Source organism: Peromyscus californicus, unplaced genomic scaffold, assembly GCF_007827085.1.
Source record: "Peromyscus californicus insignis strain IS unplaced genomic scaffold, ASM782708v3 Scaffold_5__1_contigs__length_169319896, whole genome shotgun sequence".
NCBI classification, from domain to species: domain Eukaryota; kingdom Metazoa; phylum Chordata; class Mammalia; order Rodentia; family Cricetidae; genus Peromyscus; species Peromyscus californicus.
In genome coordinates, this window is record NW_026294573.1 from 25,330,011 (window position 1) to 25,354,301 (window position 24,291).

The window sequence follows — 24,291 nt, forward strand, 5'->3', positions numbered from 1 at the left end:
GTATCCCTGGTTGGCCTAGAACTATGTAGATCAGACTAATCTTGAACTCATGGAGATTTGCTTGTGTCTGCTTCCTAAGTGCTGGGATTAAAGGCATATACCACTATGCCTCCCTGATTCTGTAATTCTTTTTTTCCCCCAAGATAGGGTTTCACTGTGTAGTTTTGGAGCTGTCCTGGATCTCGCTCTGTAGACCACAGATCTGCCTAGCTCTGCCTCCCGAGCACTGGGATTAAAGGCGTGTGCCACCACCATCCAGTGGTTATATAATTTTTGAAATATTGGATATTAATCTTTGGCCAATTGTATATGTCATAGGGATTTTGGCCATTTGTGGGTTGCATTTGTGTGTGTGTTTGAAACCAAGAATGTATGTGTGCAAAGTATTCACTTTACCACAGAATTACACTCCAGCTTGTGGCTTGCTATTTTTTTCATTTGACTTTTGATGTAGTGGAAGAGGCCTTAATTTGCTGTGGGGGGCTGCTGGGAATTCCACACAGGACTTCATGAACAGCAAGTATACGCTCCACCACCATTCTTTGAATCTCAGAGTTTTGATTATTTATTTCATAGTTTATACCTTTCATTTTATTTATTTATTTATTTATTTTTGAGGCTGGGTCTCACTAAGTAGCTCTGGCTGACTTGGAACTTGCTCTGTAGACCAGGCTGATCTTAAACTCACAGAGGTCTACCTGCGTCTGCTTCCTGAGCACTGAGATTACAGGTGTGCACCAACGCCAGCCTTAGAAAGCCTCCACTTTTCAGTCTTTCCCTGTGGTTTGTGTTTGGTGTACTTTGTCTCACTGCACCTACTCTGAGATTCTAACTCTCCCAGGGTCAAGCAGTCATCTGTGCTCCACTTCTAAGACACTATTCCACACATCCTAAGAGCATATGCTTTAACATCTTTCAAATTGACCCTCACAAGCAATGGTGTGTCCATGACTTAGCAGTTATTTTAAGGTATAGACACCCCTTGGTATCTCAGGATGCCCCACCTCTAACGAGAGCCACAAATGCCCAAATCTGTCCCTGACATAAGATGGTATAGCATCTCCATGCAACATCACAATAAAAACTGTTGGAAGAAGCTAGGTGGTAGTGGCACATGCCTTTAATCCCAGCACTCAGGAGGCAGAGGCAGGTGGACCTCTTTGAGTTTGAGGCCAGCCTGGTCTACGGAGTGAGTTCTAGAAAAGGATCCAAACCTACAGAGAAACCCTGTCTCAAACAAACAAACAAACAAACAAACAAACAAACACTGTTGGAAGAAGCATGACAACCTCCTCTCACATTTCTTTCATCATTATTTGCTGAGGCCGAAAGAGAAAGGAGGCTGGATGTTTCCCATCCCTTCCCACAGGCTATGGGCTCCAAGGCTGAGGCTTGGTTAGGGTTAGGTTTACATTTATATCTGTAGCAAACAGGGTAGAACCTAGGCGTTTCCAAGCCGGTACATTTTTGATGGGTGAATTAAACCAACAAAAGGCATAAACTGTTTAATGGTTCTTAACAGGTAGTATCAAGTAGCTTCCAACCCCAATGTAAAGAGTGCCTGGACTCCCAGCCCTGTAATTATCGAGGAACGCCAGGTCTCCAAGGAGCCATTGAGTGCTTACTTGCTGAGCTGGTAGTCAGTGCCTTTGATAAACCGGAGCTTCTCCAAGGGTACACCAATGCTCTCCAGCATTGCCTTGATCACATTCTCATAGAAACTGGTTCGAAGTTCTAGAAGTTCCCAGGGAGCTTTCATGTTGTCCAGGTAAGCATGAAGGTCCGCGAACAGAATCGTTACCTTGACAGAAACATTAAGAGGCCACCAAAATGTAAATCTGCCACAGCACCTTCCATCCACTTCCCGTCCCCAGCCTTGTTAAGTATCTCTTTTGGTCATTTACCAATTACAACTGCTTGGTTCATAGCATGGGTTCTTACCTCACATCCTGCCTTCAAGAAGTCAGCAATCTTGGACATGGGCACAAAGTAAGCCACATGTGGCTTCCCTGTGGTGGCCGTGCCCCAGTAAATTTTAAGTTCCCGCTCCTTCAGTATCTCCTTCAGCTTCTCTTCCCCCAGAACCTCCTGTTGCGGAAGCAGAAGAGCTGGTTTAATGCTGATCCCCACCTTCCTCATCCTCTATCTGGCAAACAAAGCCTGTGTCACTGGTTCAGGGTTCAGGCTCAGAGCCTGCAGGCAATGTCACTGGAGTCAAAACATGTTCTCAGTGCTGACTGTCAACCTAAGCCATTCCTGTGGCTGCTGTGCCTCTTCCAGGAAATGACGTTGACGCTAGGGTATGAAGGCACAAATCTCTCCCTCTTTCCCCTCCCGACCCTCAGGTGCCTCTTACCTCCTTCCTTCTGTAATCACCCCAAGAAGCATTGTGCTTTTCTTTTAAGTTTCATGTATATGGGTGTTTTGCCTGCAGGTATGTCTGTGCACCACGCGTGTGCAATGACCCAGAAGGCCTGCAGGGTGTCAGATCCCCTGGGACTAGAATTACAGATGGTTGTAAGCCTCCATCTAGGAGCTAGGAATCAGGCTGGCAGTGGTGACACACTTTTAATCCCAGCACTTGGGAGGCAGAGACAGGCAGATCTCTGTGAGTTTGAGGCCAGCCTGGTCTACAGAGTGAGTTCTAGTATAGCTAGAGCTACACAGATAAACCCTGTCTTGAAAAGCAAAACCAAACAAGAAAAGGAGCCAGGAACCAAAGCCAAACCCAGGTTCTCAGGAAGAGCAGCCAGTGTTTTTAACTGCTGAATCATTCATCAGACCCTGGAGCCACTGTCTTAATTTAGCCATCTCTTCCGCTCTCATTTGCTTAAGTATCATTTCAGTGAGCTCCATCGTCCTGCCTCTGCCTCCCGTGTGCCACACCCCCTGCACTCCACACTCGTTTGAGGTTCACAGATGACACTGAGGCAGCTAACTGCAATGGACACTGTTTAGTCCTCCTCCTCCTGGAAACACGTGCTTCCTCTGGCTTCCTTGTTCTCCAGTTTCCCACCTCTCTTTCTGCTCAGATGTCTTTGATACTGCTCTTTCAATCATTAGATAGCAGCAATTCTCTGATCCTACATTCTCTTTTGTTTTGAGTCAAGGTATCATGTAACCTAGGCTAGCCTCAAACTTCTGATCCTCCTGCCTCTGCCTCCTGAGTGCAGAGATTCCAGGTGTGTGCTGCCATGCCATACCTAGTCAGGCATCAAACCTAGGCCTTTGTGTATGCTACGGTGAGTGAAACTGTTTTTGTGTAACCTGGAAACTATGTTGAAAACATGTCATATTGTTTTAAACTGAGAATTTGTTTTGACAAAATGAATATAACATGTTTTGACTTAAAGGATGTTGCTGTAAAAGGAGAAAAATATTTACAAACAATGTGAACATAAAGTTCTGACTGTTAATAGAAAAATAGTATGTTAAAATGGTGAGCCTGATAAAGCCATGCGCTGACACACCCAAAGAGTTTAAGAACTGAAAATAGGGGCTGGAGAGACGGCTCAGTGGTTCTGAGTACTGGCTGCTCTTCCAGAGGTCCTGCGTTCTGTTCCCACATAGAGGCTCACAACTGTCAGTAACTGTAGTCCCATGAGAGCCAATGTCCTCTTCTGGCGTGCAGACGTACATGCAGATAAAACACTCACCCACATACATACATATATAAATAAATAAATCTTAACAACAACAACAACAAAAATCCTGAAACCAGACAGTGGACCCCCAGATTATACCACCATGTTCCCAAGACACCTATGCTGATCACCGTAGGCAAGGTAGCTTTGAGACTGGCCACTGTGACTCTGTGACTCTGTCTCCAGGGACCACTGAGTTTCTGGCATTATTGATGACTTCACACCTGCCCGACTGTCAGCCTAGCTGATGGCTGACGCTGTAAAGGACCTTATGGAACTTTCAACAGTGCCATCCTCCCAGCTTGCCACAGCTGAAGGACTCAGATCAAGCTTGCTCCTAATGTACCCTCACAGGAGCTCCAGTAGAAGCCTCAGCATTTCCTGCCCTACTGTCCTTGAGGGTGACAGGTCTGTGTGCATGAAACTATTGTAATCTTTGTAACAGCATGGCATTGTAAGGAAATGTTTATGTGAATACATCAAGCATATCTGAAAGGCAAATCTCATGTGGACATCCCAATTACTGAGTGCCTCACAGCCCACCGGCCCTGCTTGTCACACTAGGCAAGCACTTTAAAAAAAAAAAATTATATATATATATATATATATATATATATATATATATATATATATATATAATTTATTTATTATGTATTCAGTGTTCTGTCTGCATGTGTGCCTGCATACCAGATCTCATTATCGATGGTTGTGAGCCACCATGTAGGTGCTGGGAATTGAACTCAGGACCTCTGGAAGAGCAGCCAGTGCTCTTAACTTCTGAGCCATCTCTCCAGCCCACTAGGCAAACACTTTATCAACACAGCTACACATCTTGTCTAGTTCCTAATTTCACATTCCACCTAAATTACTCCCTTTGGTTGCTTCAAAGCATTACAGTATAATCACTGTATGGCTTCTGTAAGTTTTAAACATAGTTGGAGATATGGCTCAGGTAGTAGAGTGTTTGCCTGATGTGAAGAAAACACTGGGTTTGATCCTCAGCACTGAATAAAACCAGGTGGGATGGTAAGGCACACATCTGTAATGCCTGAAGGCCATCCTGGATTATATAAGAAACTATCTCAAAATCCAAAAGTTAGAAAAACAAAGATTTAGTACAATTATTAATTCAATCATTCCTAGTATTTGGGAAATGGTAAATGAGCATCAGCTTCATTGTTTTCAATGATTTATTTTGTTTTTTTTTTTGTTTTTTTTTGTTTTTTTTTGGTTTTTCGAGACAGGGTTTCTCTGTGTAGCTTTGCGCCTTTCCTGGAACTCACTTTGTAGACCAGGCTGGCCTCGAACTCACAGAGATCCACCTGCCTCTGCCTCCCGAGTGCTGGGATTAAAGGCGTGCGCCACCACCGCCCGGCCGTTTTCAATGATTTATGACTTTAAGTTATATGTATGTATAGATGTCTGTTGGTGTGTACAAGTGCCTTTGAAGCCCATTCAGCTTCCTTGGGGCTGGAGTTACAGGCAGTTATAAGCTACCTGATGTGAGTGCTGGGAACTGAACTTAGGTCCTATGCAAGAGCAGTACACGCTCTTAATTGCTGAGCTGCCTGTTTAGCACCCCAAAGTAAGTTTCAAGTGAAGCCAGGTACCTTGAACTACGTAGAGACCATGTGGTAATATCTGTTTCTGAAAATACCTCCTGCTTTCAAAGGACTTTCCCCAGACCTAGCTGCAGAGTTAATATGCCTTGAGACCACTGAAGGCTGTGCATTAAGTCTGCTATCCTATTGTGTACTCAATCTGCTGTCCTACTGTGTACTCAGTCTATGCAACCTGCCTTTAAGAGAGCAATGCAACCAACCTTGCTTGCCTTTAATTCCCCATGCAGTCAGCTTTTACAACCCGTGCTAAATGCAGAGCTGTTTTACTCTTAAGTTATATACTTTCTGGGGGCTGGAGAGATGGCTCAACAGTTAAGGGCACTGGCTGCTCTTCCAGAGGTCCTGAGTTCAATTCCCAGCAACCACATGGTGGCTCACAACCATCTGTAATGAGATCTGGTGCCCTCTTCTGGCCTGCAGGCGTACACGCAGGCAGAACATTGTATACATAATTGATAAATAAATCTTAAAAAAAAAAAAAGTTATATACTTTCCCATGTCCTGACTCAGAATGTGTGTGTGTGTGTGTGTGTGTGTGTGTGTGTGTGTGTGTGTGTGCATGTATGTGTGTGTGCCATTTACTGAAATCAGCCACCACCTGGGTGAGGTTCTGAGTGCTGTTCTGCGTCAATGAAATAACTTCTTCCTCTGTAGAACTCTGCTAAAGATCTCTGTAGAAAAGTGTCCCTCATTCCCTTCCTATGCCATATTTCTGCATTGGTCAGTGAATTCAGAGCAAACCCTTTGTTAGAGACAAGCAACAGGAACCAGACAACAGATACACACAACCAGACAACAGACAAGCCACAGACCACAAATTACAGACAGATAGAAGACACAGGGAGAGAAATAGAGAGTTCAAATTTTGGCTTTTCTTTTGTTCTAAACTATTCTAAGAGGAAGTATCATTCTTTAATTCCTCAATTCTACCATTGATGTAAGCTCTGTCTCAAAAAAAAAAAAAAAAAAAAAAGACCAACAAGTTGTGAGTAAAATAATTCCAATGTCCACCAGTTAATGAATGGATAAATACAATGTGGTATGTGCATAGAGTGGAGTATTAGCCTCAGAAAAGGAGTGAGGAAGGCAGACTGTGTGTGTGGGTCTACTCTGAAGGTAGATCAGACCCAATTACTGTTAACCTGGCTCAAGTGAGAGGAGACAAGGGGCTCCCAGGTCCCAGATGTCCGACCTGAGCCTTGATAGCTGGGAGTAGGTATCATTTCCTTTTCTCTCCTTTCCTTTCCTTTTTTTTTTGGTTTTTCGAGACAGGGTTTCTCTGTGTAGTTTTGAGCCTTTCCTGGAACTTACTTTGTAGACCAGGCTGGCCTCGAACTCACAGAGATCCACCTGCCTCTTCCTCCCGAGTGCTGGGATTAAAGGCGTGTGCCACCACCGCCCGGCCAAGAAAGGAGATTTTTTTTTTTAAAGATTTATTTATTTATTGTGTATACAGAAGCGGTGCCAGATCTCATTACAGATGGTTGTGAGCCACCATGTGGGTGCTGAGAATTGAACTCAGGACCTCTGGAAGAGCAGTCGGTGCTCTTAACCTCTGAGCCATCTCTCCAGCCCTTCCTTTTCTTTTTAAAGACTTACTCTATTTTTAATTATGTGTATCTGTGTATGGGTGTCTGTATATGAGTACAGGTGCCTATAGAAGCCAGAGGCATCAGATCCCTTGGAACTGGAGTTTTAGGTGGTTGCAGGACACCTGGTGTAGGTGTTGGGAATTGAACTTGGGTTCTCTGCAAGAATGGCAAGTGTTCTTAACCATGGAACCATCTCTCCAGCCCCCCATTTTCTTTTTCAAATAAGATTTACTTTGTCTCAAAAGCCAAAGCACAATAAATAAAGAGCAGAGGCATCTGCTTCTTGTCTCCGTGTCCATGTTTCGGTTTCTGTAAATGTCTGGGCACTGTTTGCTCTCACTCTCTGCCTTCAGGGTTTCTTTGGCTCTGGGTTTCTATTTCCCCCTCCTAACTCTCTCCTACATACCAGAGCCCTTTCCCACAAGGGAAGCAGTTTCCTGGAAGAGACCAAAGGTCAGAATAAGCCAGTGAGATGAGGAAAGGGACATGGGAGACCTGGGGAGCGGAGAGAATGTGGAAGGGAAGAAGAGGGTGGGAGAGGCTGTGTTGGGAAAGGAGGGGAGCTAGAGCAGAGAATGAGTGGCAGGCAAGTGAGAAGGCTTGAAGGAAAAGGGGGAGGATGGGAAAGGGGAGGAGCTAGGGGCAGAAAAACAGGAGGCAAAAAGGTAAGGGGCTGAAAAAGAAAATACGAGGAATGAAAATCCACTAGGAACAAAAACACAGATGTGTCTGTACAACACTAGTCTGTGAACGAAGCAGATACCAATGGGCACGTGTTATATTATTCTAGTCATTGGAACTGCCCAGGAGAGGTATATACTTAGAGACAGAAAGTCGATATTACTTCCTTAGGGCTGGGGGGCAGGGGTGGGTAATGGTAGTGATAGCTAATGGTACAAGTTTTTCTTTTTCTTTGAGACAGGGTCTCACGGAGCCCAAGCTGACCTGAAATTCCTGATCTTGCTTCCACCTCCTAAGTGCTGGGATTACAGGCATGTGCCACCACGCTCAGGCTGGTTCACATCTTCTGGGGGAAATAAAAGTGTTCTCGAACCCCGACCTTGTGTGTATAGAAAAATTGACTAAATTGTACCCTTTAAAGGGGTGAATGTTCTTAGAGACAGCATCTCCGAATGCAGCCCCAGCTAGCTATGTAAACTAGGCTGGCCTCCAGGTTGAAGTGATCCCCCTGTCTCTGCCTCTCAGGTGCTGAAATTACAGGTAGCATGTACCACCACACCCAGGAACAGTGCATTACAGCTTAAAAAAAAAAATAAAGGTCAGAAAGACGCTTTGGTGGTGCAACTGCCCTTAGCGTAAGTCTAATCCAGTCTTTATCTGGCTTGTAAAAGAATTTACAGGGCCCTCATGACTTGGCTCCCACCTGCCTCTCCTAAACGAACAAGTCAAACAACAGTGATAAGTGCTGTGGAGGAACATGAGAGGCAAGGGTCTTAAGAGCAAGGATGGAGACAGTTCTGCGGGCAAGGGTCTGTCTGAACGGCGCGTTGCTTGCTTCACTCCAGATAAATCAGTCTTCTTGGAGCAAGGGAATGTGAGGGCCCCGAAGACTGAGTCCAGACCCTCAGAGTTGCTCTACCAAGTGAGCTGCACCCCCAGCCTTCTCTCTGAAGCACAATTTTCTTGCTCCCCTTGGGTCTTCCCTCTGCCTGAAATTGCTTCTCGGGATTTTTCTGGTTAGCCCCTACACTTGTAGCTGCTGACAACAAAAGCAGCACCTAGGCAGGGCAGGGAAGATGCACATGTTGGGCGCAGTGTGGAGGACACTTCCTCAGAGTAAGCCTTCTCTATTTCTTAAGGGTGTATGTATCCATGGAGGCTAGAAGAGGATGTCAGATCCTCTGAAGCTTCAGGCCGTGTTGAGCTGCCTGACACAGGTGCTGGGAACCAAACCCGGGTCCTCTGCAAGAGCTTTTAACCTCTGAGCCATCTCTTCAGCCCACCCTCCCGCATTTCTATTCAGAACTCCAGTCTCAGGAACTTTCAGTACCGGCTTTACCTTTAGTGTTTTGAGTTCTGAGTCGTTCTAAATTTCTAGTTCTCTCCACAAGAGCCCTGGGAGGATACGGCCCTGACTCCCTAGAGACTAGCACTGTGCCGGCAGGCTTATCATAGGACGGGTGGAATGGGGTTCTTAGCTCCAGAATGGCTACAGCACAAGATAGGTGCACACAAAAGGTGAGTCCGCTGTGGTTTCTTCTGCACCCTGGGAATGGGCTGCCTGACTAACTTACTGATCGGCTGACTGGTAGAGATGGCCTTAGAACCGCCCGGGCGCGGAGACCGAGGCCCTACACACTTAGGACCCAGGGTTGGGCTCGGGATCACTGGACTTAAGAGTGCCCAGGACCCAACGGCGCATTCTAACCCCAAGGCCCGACCTGCAGGTTCCGGGTGATAAGGTGCAGCTTCTCTTCAGGGCTAGGAGCATCCCCCATGGCTCCGCTTTCTCCGCTTCCCGCGCTCAGCCGGCACCCGCGCCCTTTCCTCGTTCGCCGCCGTCGCCGCGTGCCGGGAACTGTCACGCTAGTCCCTTCAGGTTGCATCAGCTGAGCTCGTAGCTCCGCTTGCTAGGCCTAGATTCTCTTCCGCCCTGGAGTAGCACGCAGTCAGGAGCAGCAGAGTGTCGAACGGATCGATGAAACAGGAAGGGGCGGAGCCATCAGGCAGGGTAGGCGGGGCGGAAGGCGGGGTTGGGCAGGCTGCCCGGGGACGCAACCCTCTCAGGGGCGGGGCGGTTTCCTGCCAATCACTGTGTGCTTGCCCTCCCCCCTGGTGTTGGCCTTGCTGCCTCGGGGTGGGGGAGGTCGAGAAGGGGGCGATAAAATGGCGCAGGGGGCGGAGTGAGGTGCAGCCGTTCGCCCAGGCTTTGGCCCGGCTTCCGGAGGTGAAAAGCGGGAGGGACGTAAGGGTCGGCTTTCGTCGTCGGGGCGGAGGGCCGGGGTCGCCTGTTGCTTCTCCACGGGGCCGCGAACATCGTCTGCCCCCGCGAGGAGTAGGGAGGCCCTCGTCTCGCTGAGGGAAGGGCTGGTTCTCGCTCCTGAGGTGATGGCGGGCGGGGAGGTGGTCCCTGTCCCCCACCTCCACATCCGTGGGCGAGTGACGCCCCCCGTCCCGATGAGGGAGATTGCTGTCAGGTCCTCGGGCCGCGAGCCAGGTCGCCGGCCGGCCCTGCCAGTGGGGGAAGGGCCCGGCTGGCCCGGTGCTCGCGCCGCGGTGGGTGTTGCTAGGGAGAGCCGAGGGTGGCGGGCTCCCCGCGGCGCGTCGGGGCGGGAGCGGACGACCCCACTCCCGGCGACCGCGGGCCGCCGCCCGCTGAGGTGTGGCTGTGGGCGTCTGTCCCCGGAGGTTGGGTGCACCGCCCGCCCGAGGCGCCGGGGACCTGGGTCGCCCCCGGGGGGGAGGGGCGCGGGGAAAACCCGCGCTTCTCCCGCCCTCCGCGGGGAGGCGAGTACTCGCTCGCACAAGTGGGAGGAGGGAAGTGCAAAGGCCCTGGGCGCGGGGGGCAGCGTCCCTCCAGGGGAGGCCAGGCGGGATCCTTGGAAAGGCATCCCTGGGCCACCCTTGCTCTGTGTCATCCAGGGCCGGCCTTAGGGAACGCTCCAGACATCTCAGGATGAGCCCGGAAGAGGGCCACCAAGAGAGGACGCAGTTCACTGGCTGCTCTCATTTCTGTGTTTTTTTTTTTTTTTTTTTTCCGTGGTTGTTAGGGGCCCCAAGCTTTAACAGACCATTTTTATAAAAAGAAACCTGTTGCTTCAGTTCAGAAAAATCCTGCTGCCTGGGCCGATGTGGGACTCTTGGCACCCTACTCCCGGGAGTTGTTAACCTAAAGCAGAGATTTCCAAAGGAGTTGTCTTGCCATTTTTACAGTGTTTGCAGTTACCACAGAGGGAGTTGCACAATTCTTTCTGATAATTTCAGTTCACTTTGTTTTTGTTTTTTTAATTGGGTCCATTTTAGTGATAAAGCTTTCCTGTGTGTGTGCTGTGTGCTTCACATGCATTGTGTTTCGGAGAGATTGGAACTTGAAGGGCCAGTGAGAAGTCCCCTCCTTTGCAAAATGATCCTTGCTTTTGGCCCTGCATATCAGACCCAGTTTGGTGATGGTTTTGGTTTTAGAACCTTGAAAGAGGATGTGTAGTATATACCTCTGGCACTGGAGTTTTACTGTCCTAAATAGAATGAGGCTTTGTGCTCTAAGGCAATAGGTTTTTTGAGGTAAGATAAAAATAGGTAGGGAACCAGTTTCTGAGGTTGCAACCAGGAGGTTAGAGAACAGAGAGGGGGTGGTACACTAAAGTGTGAAGAAGGGGGTGGACAGGTGAGAGACGTGGAAGGACAGAATAGGGTCACACAGAGATGTGGAGCAGAAGAATTGAGAGAATTTGGAAATAGGAAAATATTCTTCCCTTAAAAATAGAGAAGCCTCCATATTTAAAGGATTTACCAGGCAAGTGCCAAGTGCCGGTGATGGTAGCATGGGAGAGAAGTAATTGTGGGACCTAGAGACAGGGTCTCCCTATGTACCTCTGGCTAGCCTGGAACTCAGAGATCCGCCTGCCTCTGTCTTCCAAATGCTGAGATTAAGGGTGTGTACCACCATGCCTTGCCAGAACTTCAGTTTTATTGAAGGGTTTCCTCCCTTGAAGATTCAAATTGACCTTATCTCAAACACTGCCCCTCCCCACAGTTCTTGTGTGTAGCCCTTACTGGTTTGGAATTGGAAATGGAGCCTCAGGTAGCCTTGAACTCGCCCTCCTAAGTGATAGGAATACAGACATTGGGCTCATTTATATTGATGTTCAGAGACTTCAAATGAATGAGGTCTTTGAATTTTTGCCCAGTGCCTCTAATACAAAGATACTTGGGGGCTATTAATTTGAAGACTTTACCTGATACTTCAGTTATCCATCCAGTCTGGTTTAGTGACAACATGGTTAAATGCTTCACTAAGTAGATTATACTGAATACTTTCTGAAATAGATCTGGGGGAAGTTTCTTACCAGTTTAGCCTTTTTCCTACCATTCCTGTGCTTCAGATTCTTCATTTGAGATGCAGATTGTGGGCTGAAATAATAACCGTAGCCACCACTTCTTAATTGTATCTGTAGTGTACTAAGTGCCTTATGTTCATCGTCTTCCTTGATTCTTGTTAAAAACCTTGTGAGACTGATATACTGTGAAGTTTCCTATTTTGTAGGGGGAAAATATTTGAGACTTGGGGAGTATTTGGTGTATTTTTTACACTGGCTTTATAACTTAATTTTTGTTGTGTTTTTGTTTTTGTTTTTTGTTTTTTTCCTTTTGCGACAGGGTCTCTGTTGCCCTGGCTGGCCCAGAACTGTAGACCAGGCTGACATTGAACTCACAGAGATCCACCACACCCACCTATAATTTTAAGGCCAGCCTGGTCTACATAGTGAGTACCAAGCCAACCAGGGATACCACATAGTAAGACCTTGTCTCACGTAAAAAGATCAAAATCAAAATTTTTTTTTTGGTTGTTCAAGACAGGGTTTCTCTGTACAGCTGGCTGTCTTGGAACTTGGTCTGTAGACCAGGCTGGCCTTGAACTCAGAGATCTGCCTGCCTCTGTCTCCCGAGTGCTGGGATTAAAGGCATGAACCACCACCACCTGGCTCCAATTTTTTTTTTAATTGATTTCTATAGTGTATGGTGTGTGAGTTTCTGTGCATGTGCATGGTGTGGGAGTAGAGGTCCAAAAAACCTAGTCAGTTCTTTTCTTCCATCTTTACCTGGGTACTGGAGATTGAGTTCAGATTGCCAGGCCTGGGGGCAAGTACCTTTACTCACTGAGCTAGCTAGGTATTCCCTAAAAATATTTTTTAAATTACATATTCCAAACATATAAAAACTTAAGCAAGGTAGCATAGTAATGTTTATACTTACTGTCCAAGTTTATTTTCCATCTCCATATTTGTTGGATTTTTTTGTTACTGATTAAAAAACAAATAAAACTCTTGGTATAGTTCCCATAGTTCTAGGACTTGGGAGGCAGAGGAAGAAAGGAGAATCAGGAATTCAGGTCATCCTTTGCTACATCCTTGGCAAGTTTCAGGATAGCCTGGGCTACATGAAACCTTGTCTCAAAAACAAAACAAAACAAAAAGTAACAAAGTCTGATCCATGTCTCCTTGCCATTCTTGTTTCCATGCTACGACCAGAAGTTCTTGCTCTCCTGAATTTGGTGGTTTTTATTGTTGTGAATATTTTTATAATTTCATGATATGTGTATATATTCATAGAAACTTTTCTTTAACAGATCATTGCAGTGGGGGGAAAAGGTAGGAAATCTTTAGAAGACATATCAGCCTGTTGCAGTTTTAGACCTGATTGAGATGCTGCTTGGTTTGCTTTTCCTTAAGCCTGAAAAATATGAATAAGATAATTAGAAATTTGAACAAGAGTTTAAAGTTTTTATTAATTTATGTGTATAGATTTTTACCTGTATATATGTCTGTGCATCATGTATGTCTGGTGCCTGCAGAGATCAGAAGAGGATATAGGATCCCTTGGAACCAGAGTTACAGACAGTTGTGGGTGCTGGGAATGGTACTCAGGTCCCCTAGAAAAGCAGTCAGTGCTTTTAACCATTGAGCCACTTCTCCAGTTCCTGAGCAGGATATTTTAGGATACAGAATTCTTATTTATAAATAAAATGATGTAATACCTGAGCTTTGTTTCAAAATAATCCAGTAAAGGAGAGAAATGAATGGAGTGAGAGATCAGCAATGGGTTGGTAGTTTGGGTGGTGAGTGGTGACTATGGAGGTCCATTATGTTACAAGTTTTTGTTGTTGTGTTTTGTTTTGTTTTGAGACAGGGTCTCTATGTATCTCTGGCTGTCCTGGAATTCTCCATGTAGACCAGGCTGGCCTCAAATTCAAAGAGATCCTATCTCTGCTTCCCAAGTGCTGGGATTAAAGGCATGCACTACCATGCCAGGCCTACTTACTTGTTTTACATTATAATAAAAAGAATTTTCGAAGTTCAGGAGAGTTTACAGAGAGAATGATTTGTGTGAGTTAAAATTTATTCCTGTCTCTCTGTTTGTATGTATATAATATTGTTTGGATGCTTTTGCCTTTTGGGACACTATGAGATAAGCTCAAAAGAGTCACTTTTGAGTCTTTGGATGATGGGCGACACCTGGGAGATCAAGGGCAGCTTCTGATGCATTTTAAGGTAGATCCACCTGTCTTTGCCTCTCAAATTTTGGGATCAAAGGTGTGAGCCACCACTGCCCAAGGCACAAGGTTTCTTAAACTTAAAAAACAATACTTTCACTTTTCTAAAAATAAGCACTGTTACTGCTGTCAAAAAAGATGATTTTAATCAATAAAATAGCTTAGTCAGTGGGCCAAAAATTTATTTTCTTTTTTTGATACAGGATATGTTTTGAGGCTGTAGCTTTGGCTTGCTCACTATGTAGATCAGGCTGACCTTGAACTCAGAGTTTGCCTGCTTCTCTGCTAGGATTAAAGGCTTGCACCACCATGCTTGGCCCATCACTCTGAGATAACTAGGTTCTTTCTAGTTATAAAATGCTGTATTTTCTCCCCTTTTCTCTTTAGTGCTTTATTGTCTATACCATTTTATATTATCTCATATTAGAACTTAATTTTTGGTGTTCTTGCTAATAAGATTATATGTTGCCAGGCATGATGGTGCATATACCTTTAATCCCAGCACTTAGGATGCAGAGGCATGTGGATCTCTGAGTCTGAGGTCAGCCTGGTCTACACATTGAGTTCCAGAAGAGCCAGGACTACACAGAGAAACCCTGTCTTGAAAAACAAACCAAAAAACCAAACCAAAAAACCAAGCAAAATTAATGTTCTGGGAGGTTAGGAATCATATATTTATTTCTTAAAAATCGTAGAGACATACTATGTAGTTCAGAAAATTATTGCTGAAGGGATACATGAATTAAAGCTGAAAGTGAAGGTCTGATATAGAGAGGGCAGTAAAGTGAAGGAAATTTCACAATGTAAAAAGCTAGAAAGGAAGCCAGTGTAGAGGTAATTCCTTTAATCCTAGCACTTGGGAGGTGGAGGGAGGAGGATCAGTTCAAGGCCATCATCCTCCACTACATAGTGATTTGGATGCCAGCCTGACCTATCTGAGGCTCTCAGAAAACAAGCACTTGCCTAGTATGAGCAAAGCTTTCTTCTGGATCCCCAGTATCACTTAAAGTAAGTGTGGTGGTGTGTGCCTCTAATCTCAGCCCCCTTATGTATGCTAAGTAAGCACTAAACTATTCAGCCATATCCCTTACCCCCACACTAGGTTTCAATTATACAAGTAAACATTCAAGTAGAAAAAGAATAGAACAATGTTGATGCTTGACCCTGTGGTTGGTAATAATCAATAATTTTTGTGTTTATATCTTTGTTGACTTTTTGTTGTTTTGGTTTTTTGTTTTGTTTTGTTTTTTGTTTTTGCTTTTTCAAGACAGGGTTTCTTTGTTTAATGGTCCTGACTGTCCTGGGACTTGCTCTGTAGACTAGGCTGGCCTCGAACTCACAGAGGTCCACTTGCCTCTACCTCCCGAGTTCTGGAACCACCACCACCAACTTTTCTTTGTATTTTATATATATTAAAAATGAGGAAGAGAGTTGGTTGGCTTTTGGTATAGTTATAATTTTTAGAATTTGGTAGTGTCTTTGACATGGCCTAGTCCTCCTTCTCCAACCCTTTTCCATTTTACAGGAAACAAATCCAGATGGCTAAGTGACTTAATGGATAGGGCTTGTTAGTGACAGAGCCAGGTCTTAGGACTCCCAGGCCTTATTTACCCCACTAAAGCAGACAGTAGTCTTAGGAAAGTGCCAGTTGTTGGGAGGAACTAAACCAGTTCTTAGTTGCATAATTTTTTCTTCTAAAGATTTTTCTTTGGTGTTCTTCACTGAAAATAATCCAGCTTGCTGGTATTTAAAAAAAAAAAAATCAAGATCAAAATTAATAGATGGAACACCTTGAAGCATAATGCAGTTGACTTTGTAATTAGCAGAGTTGAAAGTGATGAGAAGATCCTTTAATTTTCTTTGTGCCTGCAGGAAGGTGGGAGTCAATCACTTTGACAAGTCTCCTGAAAGGAACAGCCAGCAGGAGCTGACACCTCTTTCCATTTGATCTCGTGGCAAAGGCAGAGATTGCTCCAGCAGCTCCGCACAGTATGGAAGACATTTTAATTTTTGTTTTTTGAAACAGGGTCTCACTGTATAGCTCTGGCTGACCTGTAACATTCACCTGCTTTTACCTCCTGAGTGCTGGGATTAAAGGCATGTACTACTATACCCAGCAACATTTGTCTACCTCCCTCTCTCCTAATTTTTTTTTTTAAATTTAATTTCATTTAAAAAAATAATACATATTTCAGTTGGTCACAGGCCTGGAATTCCAGCTTCTGTGGAGGCTGAGGCAGGAGGATTGTGCTACAGAGCAAGTTAGGTACAGTCTGGGCCTCTTAATAAGACACTATCTGCAATTAAAAAGTAAAAAATAGTCTGGAGATGTAATTCGGTGTGGAGAACTGGAATTGCATGCATGAGGCTCCAGGTTCAGTCACCAGAACAGCAAAGTAATATGTGTTTGCTTTTTTTAAGAGTGTAAACTCTGGGCCGGGCGGTGGTGGCGCACGCCTTTAATCCCAGCACTTGGGAGGCAGAGCCAGGCGGATCTCTGTGAGTTCGAGGCCAGCCTGGACTACCAAGTGAGTTCCAGGAAAGGCGCAAAGCTACACAGAGAAACCCTGTCTCGAAAACCCAAAAAAAAAAAAAAAAGAGTGTAAACTCTGTGTCTAAACATTTTAAAGAAACATTTAAAACATTTTGCTTGTATATTATAGTCATCCATGGCAGTACATATAAAGCTACGTTAATGTGCTTTTAAATAGTTGAAAGTTTTTGACACGAATGTCTCATGATGTTATTAAACATTTCTCTTAGAAGTAGACATTTTAGGTTGCCTCATGAATAATACTGCTTTGGAGATCCTTGTGTGTTTTTGTGTATATTTGTAGTAGGTAGTTCTATATGATAAATTTCTAGAAGTGAGATTGCTAGATCAGATGATATTGCCAAGTTACTCTTCACAAAATAGTATATTAACTTATGCTCCTAGCTAGTAGTGAGTGCTTGTCTTTACAGCCTCACCAACTCTGATTATTATTCATCTTAATTTTTGTCATTATGTTCAGAAAAAAATGTATCTTATTCAAACATTTATTTCCATAATGCTGGTAAGGATAATATCTTAATTATTTCTCAAGTTACAAATCACAGTGCAGGCACAGGATTTGGGATACTAGGATGCTTCTCTCTATTTATATAGTAGATTGGAGTTGGTTTAAGGTATTTCTTGTTCTTCAGCAAAACTTCCTCATATTTTTCCAGATATGACGTGCTCACTATTGCCCTCTGAACAGTCTTCTGGTACCTCTCTTTTGCCTAAAGACAATGCCTCATTTTCTTGGGGTTCCTCGGATGAAGATGAATTGGATGACTCCTTGTTGGAGTTTTCTGATGGGGAAGAAGATGATGGCCACTTCAGTTTCACAGAGGAAGAGATTGAGATGCTCTTGAAGGATGATGATGAGTATGGACAGAGAAAGTGTCAAATTCTACCTGTTACTCCTCAAGAAAATTCTTTGTACAGCTTGGGACCAGCAGCTGAGACCCCTGGCTTCTTCAAACTACCTCAACTAAGTACATCAGTTGGTCATGGACCAACTCCTAGTAAATCATTAAACAGACACTTTGTACTTGAAAAGAATCTTATAAAAGTAACTGTTGTTGCACCATTTAATCCAACAGTTTGTGATCCTGTGCTTGATAAGGACAAGATCGATTCCTCCAAAGAAAAACCTGCCTCCCTTGGGGAACAGCCGAGAGAAGATGATCTTCATCCTAGTGAGAATAAACGTTGCACTGAAGTGGAAGGGGTCAGTCCCAGTAACTCTGCTTGGGATGGGCCCCTGCTTTCTTCTCCTTCAAACAATAACACCGAACAAACTGCCTCTGATAAAAATATACCTGAAAGTAAGAAACCTACTCCTGTGTTCTCTCAGATCTCCAACCATTCAGAGGTACCTAACAGGGGATCGTCCTGGAAAAATAGTGGATCACATAAATCAGGTTGTGAAGTGAGGACTCCAGTTGTGTCCAGTTCATCAAACAGAGTAAGTACATTTTTTTCAAGACACAGTAGAAATGAAATTATTTTCATTCAGAAAGAGTTCCTATGTACTTAACTATGCAGTAGGGTATATGACTAGCCTGTACTAGCTTCAATCCCTAATCCCAAAAAAAGGAATGAAGTTTGCTGGGGGCAGTAGTGGTGCATGCTTTTAATCTCAGCACTCGGGAGGCAGAGGCAGGCAGATGTCTGTGAGTTCAAGGCCAGCCTGGTCTACAGAGTGAGTTCCAGGACAGCCAGGACTATTTCACAGAGAAACCCTGTCTTGAAAAACAAAACAACAAAGAAATTATATTCTCAGCTATATGATACAGCTGAAGTTTATAAAAATTACTTATAACTAGTAATTATCTTTCCTACTGTATTCCTTCTTTCTGCTGTGGAAAACGACAACAAATCAGCATGCTTTTGACAAGGATTCTGGGGAGGTGAAAGGCGAGAGAAGACTAGGCAAAGTCATTCCTGTTCTCCAAACCAGAACCAGGTAATGTAACATATAACCATTCTAGTTTCTGGTGGTTCTCTTTTCTTTCTTTCTTCCCTTCCCAATATCTTAAAGTGTGTGTGTGTTGGGGGGGGGGGGGGGGGCAGGAAATCCTGCAGGAAGAATAAGCAAACTTGAAATTCCTAAGCTACCTATTTGTGTTACCTTGAGCAACTCAAATAATCTCTCACTTCAGTTTCTGTGTCAGTAAAATGAAGCTAATGATGCCTTCTCTACAGCCTCACAAGGTTATTTTGAAAGTAAAAAAGACATATTAGTAAAACACTATATAAGTACAAAATGTCTTCCATGTATGAGGAGGCCTGATCACATATTTGATAAGAAGTCAGAATATTAACCAAAAAAGGTTAAAATTACTTAGAAAATCATTTAGTCTTACTTCTCTTTTCTTGCATACAATTGGGGACAAATATTAGTTAGGGATGCAGATTTGAGGCATCTTTTTAGTTTACTTTTTTGTTGCCAGGAGATGGCAGTATCTGTACATGGGCATTTTCAATCGAATGTACTGGAAAAGCTACTTTATAGGTTGAATCCAATTGCTTTACTTACAATAAAATTGTGAAAAGGTTTTATTTATTTTTATTATGTATTTATGGCATATTTATTCTGCTTTCAACATTTTAAAAATGACAAATAAGATTATTTGCCACTAAATTTTTGTTTTGTCGGTTCTATCTTATGTCTTTTTTCACATAATTGAGGAAGGTCTGTCAGTTTTTTCCTTTTTTTTTTTTTTGAGATTTTATCTTTATTTTTTGTATATACTGTTTTACCTATGTAGGTTTGTATACCATATGTATACAGTGCCCACAGAAGCCAGAAGAGGGTGTCAGATCCTCTGGAACTGGAGTTACAGTTGTGAGCTGCTATGTGGGTAGTAACAGGAATTGAACCACAGGTCCTCTAGAAGAGCAGCCAGCATTGTTGACTGCTGAGCCATCTCTCCAGCCCCACTTTGTGAATTTCTTAAGAGTGAAATTAAACCAAGACACACAAATCAGTCTACTTGGAATACTAGTAAACTTACATTGTCAATATTTTCATCCACTGACTCCATACAGAGCTATCAATATGAGTGAGGACCAGAAATTGCTCTTGCCAAGATCATAATTGCCTTAATCTCGTCCAACTTTTTCTATGTGGCTCAGTGAAGTTGCCTAAACTTGAATTACTCAATAAATGCTTGCTCTTTATGAGCTACTTTATTTTTACCTTCTGATATTCTATGTTATCAGGAATTACATTTCTTTTCTTCCTTTACTTCTAAATTCTATACTTGATTTTGGTTTGTACTAACATTGCCTTCTCTGTCACTGGATCTTTTTTTTTTTTTGGTTTTTTGAGACAGGGTTTCTCTGTGTAGTTTTGGTGCCTGTGCTAGATCTTGCTCTGTAGATCAGGCTGGCTTCGAACTTACAGAGATTCTCCTGCCTCTGCCTCCCAAGTGCTGGGATTAAAGGCGTGCGCCGCCACTGCCTGGCTTGTCATTGGATCTTAAGAGAGAATTTGCCTCTGAAAGTTCGTTGTTTTAACTTCCATCAATATGTGACTTTTCTCCAAAGCACTGTATTCATGGTTCTAATGGACTATTTTTCCTCTTTGTTTGCTTTCTTCAAGGATGTTTTCACAATCAGATCTAGAAAAACAGAAGGACATTTATCTCAACAAAGTCATTGCTCATATAGAAGACCCAGAGGACTCTAACCAAGGTAACATGGTGACCAAAGAGTGGCTTATGAAACATGGATTGAGGTTCCATGGTAATGAGCTTACACTGGGGGGTTGTTTTGAATTCTCTTAAATTGAAGAAGAAGAAAACTTCCTTATCCTTCAAAGGCTTTTTTAAGCAGATAATTGTGGAAAGTGGTTTGGCTAACAAGTATTAGAGAAGGGACTCAGGCCATTGATTTTCTCTCCTATAGTTAAGGACTATAACCCGGATCTTAATTTTTTTTTTTTTTTAAACTGAAGATTGTCATTATTATTACTTTTTTTTTTTTTTTTTTTTTTGGTTTTTCGAGACAGGGTTTCTCTGTGTACCTTTGTGCCTTTTCCTGGAACTCACTTGGTAGTCCAGGCTGGCCTCGAACTCACAGAGATCCGCCTGGCTCTGCCTCCCGAGTGCTGGGATTAAAGGCATGCACCACCAACGCCCAGCTGATTGTCATTATTTTTATTTTGTCTATTAAATAGAAGTAAATTAAGTGATGTTCCTTACTAATCATTGTTTTGGGACGTTTAAAATGTGGAATAATTTTCCTTGTTGCCTTTTACTTTTAAATGCAAAATGTAAGCATTTCAAGCTTCGTCCTGTGTCTTGGTTTCTCAATACAAGCTCTTGAAGTTCTACACTATGTTCTAGATCCTTCAAGCTAAATCTCCACGTACTTCATTAGAAGTTGTTGTAAACCAAAGTGGAGAAATTCTTTCTCCACCTCTCAGGATACTGTACTGTTTTATTCAGTTTGACCTAGTGGCTGATGGTAAATTCCTAAAGAGAAAGGAGCAGAGTTGAAGGCATAGGATGTTAGGAGGTTTTATACTGATAAAAGAATTCTTCCGCTGAGTGGCAGTGGCGCAGGCACATGCCTTTAATCCCAGCACTTGGGAGGCAGAGCCAGGGGGATCTCTGTCAGTTCAAGGCCAGCCTGGTCTACAGAGTGAGATCCAGGATAGCCCTGTCTTTAAAAAATAATAATAATAATAATTCTTCCCATAAAGGTCACTCTGTCTTTTGAAATGCTTAGGTCTTTCTTTGTTCAGCAGACTTATGTGGAATACTTCTACAAGTGTTAAGTTTGAAAATTAGGAAGAGTAGCTGTGGGTCTTGCTTGGCCTCCTGGGAATTCCTTAGTCTAGAGAAAAATCATTACACTAAAATAATAATTAGTTTTCTAAAGAAATACACTTAAAAGTCATGTAGAAATGAGGAGGGACCTCTTCAGTTTGGTTTGGGGAGAATGGACATGATTGAGAAAGATGACCTATTCCATAGAAAAGGCATGAGCTATTGGACTCCAGATCTGTTCTGGGGAAGGTTTTTGGGACATTGTTCTGCAGAGAAGAGTCTCTCTTTCTCTTGAAAAGTCCTGGGTTAGTTTCTGTTTTTAAGGCTAAAGATGAAAGATAAAATGCTGACACCCATCCGGAGAAATTCTTAAAAATAAGTCCCTTTCTTTTTTTACTCAAGGTTTTATAAGGCAGTTAGATATCACTGGTGTTCATTTCTTAGCCCTCTGCTTGTGAAATCTTTTTGCTTGGACTGTTAGGTCTGTTGGAAGTAAAGATATTTTTCCCACCCATATCATTGGAGGGCAGGCTTTAAAGAGATTTGTGCATCTTCAAGCTTGCTAAAAACAAAAAACCCTAGTTGTTATTTTTCTCCTTATGAGATGACTTTTATAGGCTAGGAGTTGGTATTGCTATCTAGTTATATTTTCCTTTTTCATTGAGGTGTTCAATGAAAATTTCCCGTGCAAAGCAAGGTGCAATTGCTTGCACTTCAGCGTCTCTCCATCTGCTTTCTCATTCAGCAATTTCTCTCTCAAAATTACTACAGTTTATATCCTATTTTTAAAGAATAGCTAGAAGCACAGTGGGAAAGCAACAGACTTTAGTGGTTGAAAAAAATAAAAGTGTAGAGTTAACTTCTAGGTTTATTTTTTTAATTATATTTTATTTCTAATGCGTGTGTGGAGAACAACTTGTAGGAGTCTATTTTCTCCACCATGTTGGCACAAATACTGAACTTAGGTCTTAGGTGTAGCAGTAAGTGCCTGATGAGCCATCCCACTGGCACAACTTCTAGGTTATATCCTGGCACTACTGTTGGCTAAATGGGACCTTGAGCCACTCAAAACTTGTTTGCAAAGTGAGAATAATGTAGTTTAGCTTGTGTGAAACATAATTACCTATGCAAATATAATGTATAAGGACAGTATTTAGCTCAAGCTAATACAATTTCAGCTAATAGAATTTATTTTAAATACAATTATTGACAAAATTTGGGGCTGGTGTAATGGCTTAGTGGTTAAAAACACTTCCTGCTTTTGCAGAGGTCCCAGATTTGTTTCCCAGAGCCCACATGACAGTGCAAACTGTAATGTATAGAAAAAAACAAAACAAAACTCTCTAACTCCAGTTCCAGGGAATCTGATGCCCTTTTCTGGCCCCTGCTAGGATTGAGCTCGTATTTGGTACACATACATGTGTTCAGGTAAACTCTCATACACATACAATAAAACTAAAAAGTCTTTAAAAAAGAAAGTTCATCCTTTTTTGTTTGTTTGTTTGTTTGTTTTGTTTTTGTTACTTTGGTTTTTCAAGACAGAGTTTCTCTGTATAGTTTTGGAGCCTGTCCTGGGACTTGCTTTGTAGACCATGCTGGCCTCGAACTCACAGAGATCCTCCTGCCTCTGTCTCCAAGTGCTGGGATTAAAGGCATGCACCACCACTGCCCAGATTTTTTTTTTTTTTCCAGAGGTAGATCTTTCTATGTAGTCCTGGCTGTCCTATAACTTGATATGTAGACCAGGTTGGCCTCAAACTCAGATCCTCCTGCCTCTACCTCCTAACTGCTGGGATTAAAGGTATGTGCCACATGCCTGGGTCATGATAGAGTTTTTTTTTTTGTTTTTTTTTTTTGGTTTTTCGAGACAGGGTTTCTCTGTGTAGCTTTGCGCCTTTCCTGGTACTCGCTTTGGAGACCAGGCTGGCCTCAAACTCACAGAGATCCGCCTGCCTCTGCCTCCCGAGTGCTGGGATTAAAGGCGTGCGCCACCACCGCCCGGCCATGATAGAGTTTTTATAGGTAAGATTGTGTGATATATTTTAAGTCTCAACAAATGACATAAAACAAAAATCTTGTAAAATAAAATGAAAGAGCTTTGACAAAAATATTGATAAATGAAGCTGAGTTGCTGGTAGACTGAGTCATTCAGGAGAACTGAAGAATGCCACTCAAGGATGCAATGAAGCCTTGAAAGAGCAGGGGGACAGCCTCAAGGGATTGAACCCCAGCAACCTTTCAAGGCTTCACCCACATCCTTGAGTGTCTCTCTTTCCTCAGTCATCCTGCATGACTCAGTTTACCAGCATTTGGTGCCCAGGACTGGAGGTAAGTACTCTCATGTTTAAGTGAGGACTCCAGGATTTTGGCAGGGACATGGGGAATTCCCTATCTCAGGAGCAGCAATATGTGCAGTTGTTAAAATGTTTACTACAAGGAAGTGGAGGGAAAGTGAAAGAAAAAGAGATTACTGAGCTTTTTGTATTAATTAAATGACATTGTTACTGGTTTCAGGCAACTCCTCATGTTGAGCTTTGAGGCAAGCTCATCAGAGAGTGGAGTTTTATACCGTTAAAGACTTGGTCTTTATGTAATGTAATTCCCAATGCTCTGGAGCTGCTGCAGAATGAAGAGTCAGAAAAGGCTGGGTCAGATGTAGAAAATGCAAGTAGGAAGGAGGACATTCTGGCTAGCAGCTGTCAGTCATCGGAGGAGAATGTTTCTCCAGAGGAAGATGACAGTGAGGAGAGCCAGGATGAAGGAGAATCTCCTCCTTCTCCTCCTCCTTCAGACAAGACAGACTCACACAAAGGGGAAGTTGAAGAATTGACTGCACAATTGCAAAAATTACAGATACAAATAGAATAGCTCCAGAGACAAAATAATAAAGGAAG

At 43.3% G+C, this 24,291-nt stretch overlaps 2 protein-coding genes across 7 annotated transcripts in view; one reads left to right on the plus strand and one right to left on the minus strand.

Annotated features, from left to right (window-relative positions):
• Nucleotides 1–9,544, minus strand: part of Yars1 (tyrosyl-tRNA synthetase 1) — a 31,550-nt gene extending 22,006 nt beyond the window's left edge. The window contains exons 1-3 of the mRNA XM_052718115.1: nucleotides 9,261–9,544; nucleotides 1,942–2,088; nucleotides 1,626–1,801 (exon numbers count right to left, since the gene is read on the minus strand). Of these exons, the coding sequence (XP_052574075.1) occupies nucleotides 1,626–1,801; nucleotides 1,942–2,088; nucleotides 9,261–9,425 (488 nt within the window). The 5' untranslated portion in view covers nucleotides 9,426–9,544. The remainder of the gene's footprint in view (nucleotides 1–1,625; nucleotides 1,802–1,941; nucleotides 2,089–9,260) is intronic.
• A 112-nt stretch (nucleotides 9,545–9,656) lies between these two features.
• The window catches only part of S100pbp (S100P binding protein), a 47,278-nt gene continuing 32,643 nt past the window's right edge, over nucleotides 9,657–24,291 (plus strand). For 2 of the 6 annotated variants that reach the window (XR_008213888.1, XM_052718116.1), the window contains exons 1-5: nucleotides 9,657–9,766; nucleotides 15,962–16,078; nucleotides 17,300–18,084; nucleotides 18,503–18,585; nucleotides 20,227–20,318. Coding sequence is in view for 5 of the 6 variants with exons in the window: in XM_052718116.1 (XP_052574076.1) it covers nucleotides 17,302–18,084; nucleotides 18,503–18,585; nucleotides 20,227–20,318 (958 nt within the window). In the remaining variant the exon portion in view is untranslated. The other 4 variants (XM_052718120.1, XM_052718117.1, XM_052718118.1 and 1 more) reach the window with 4 other exon arrangements.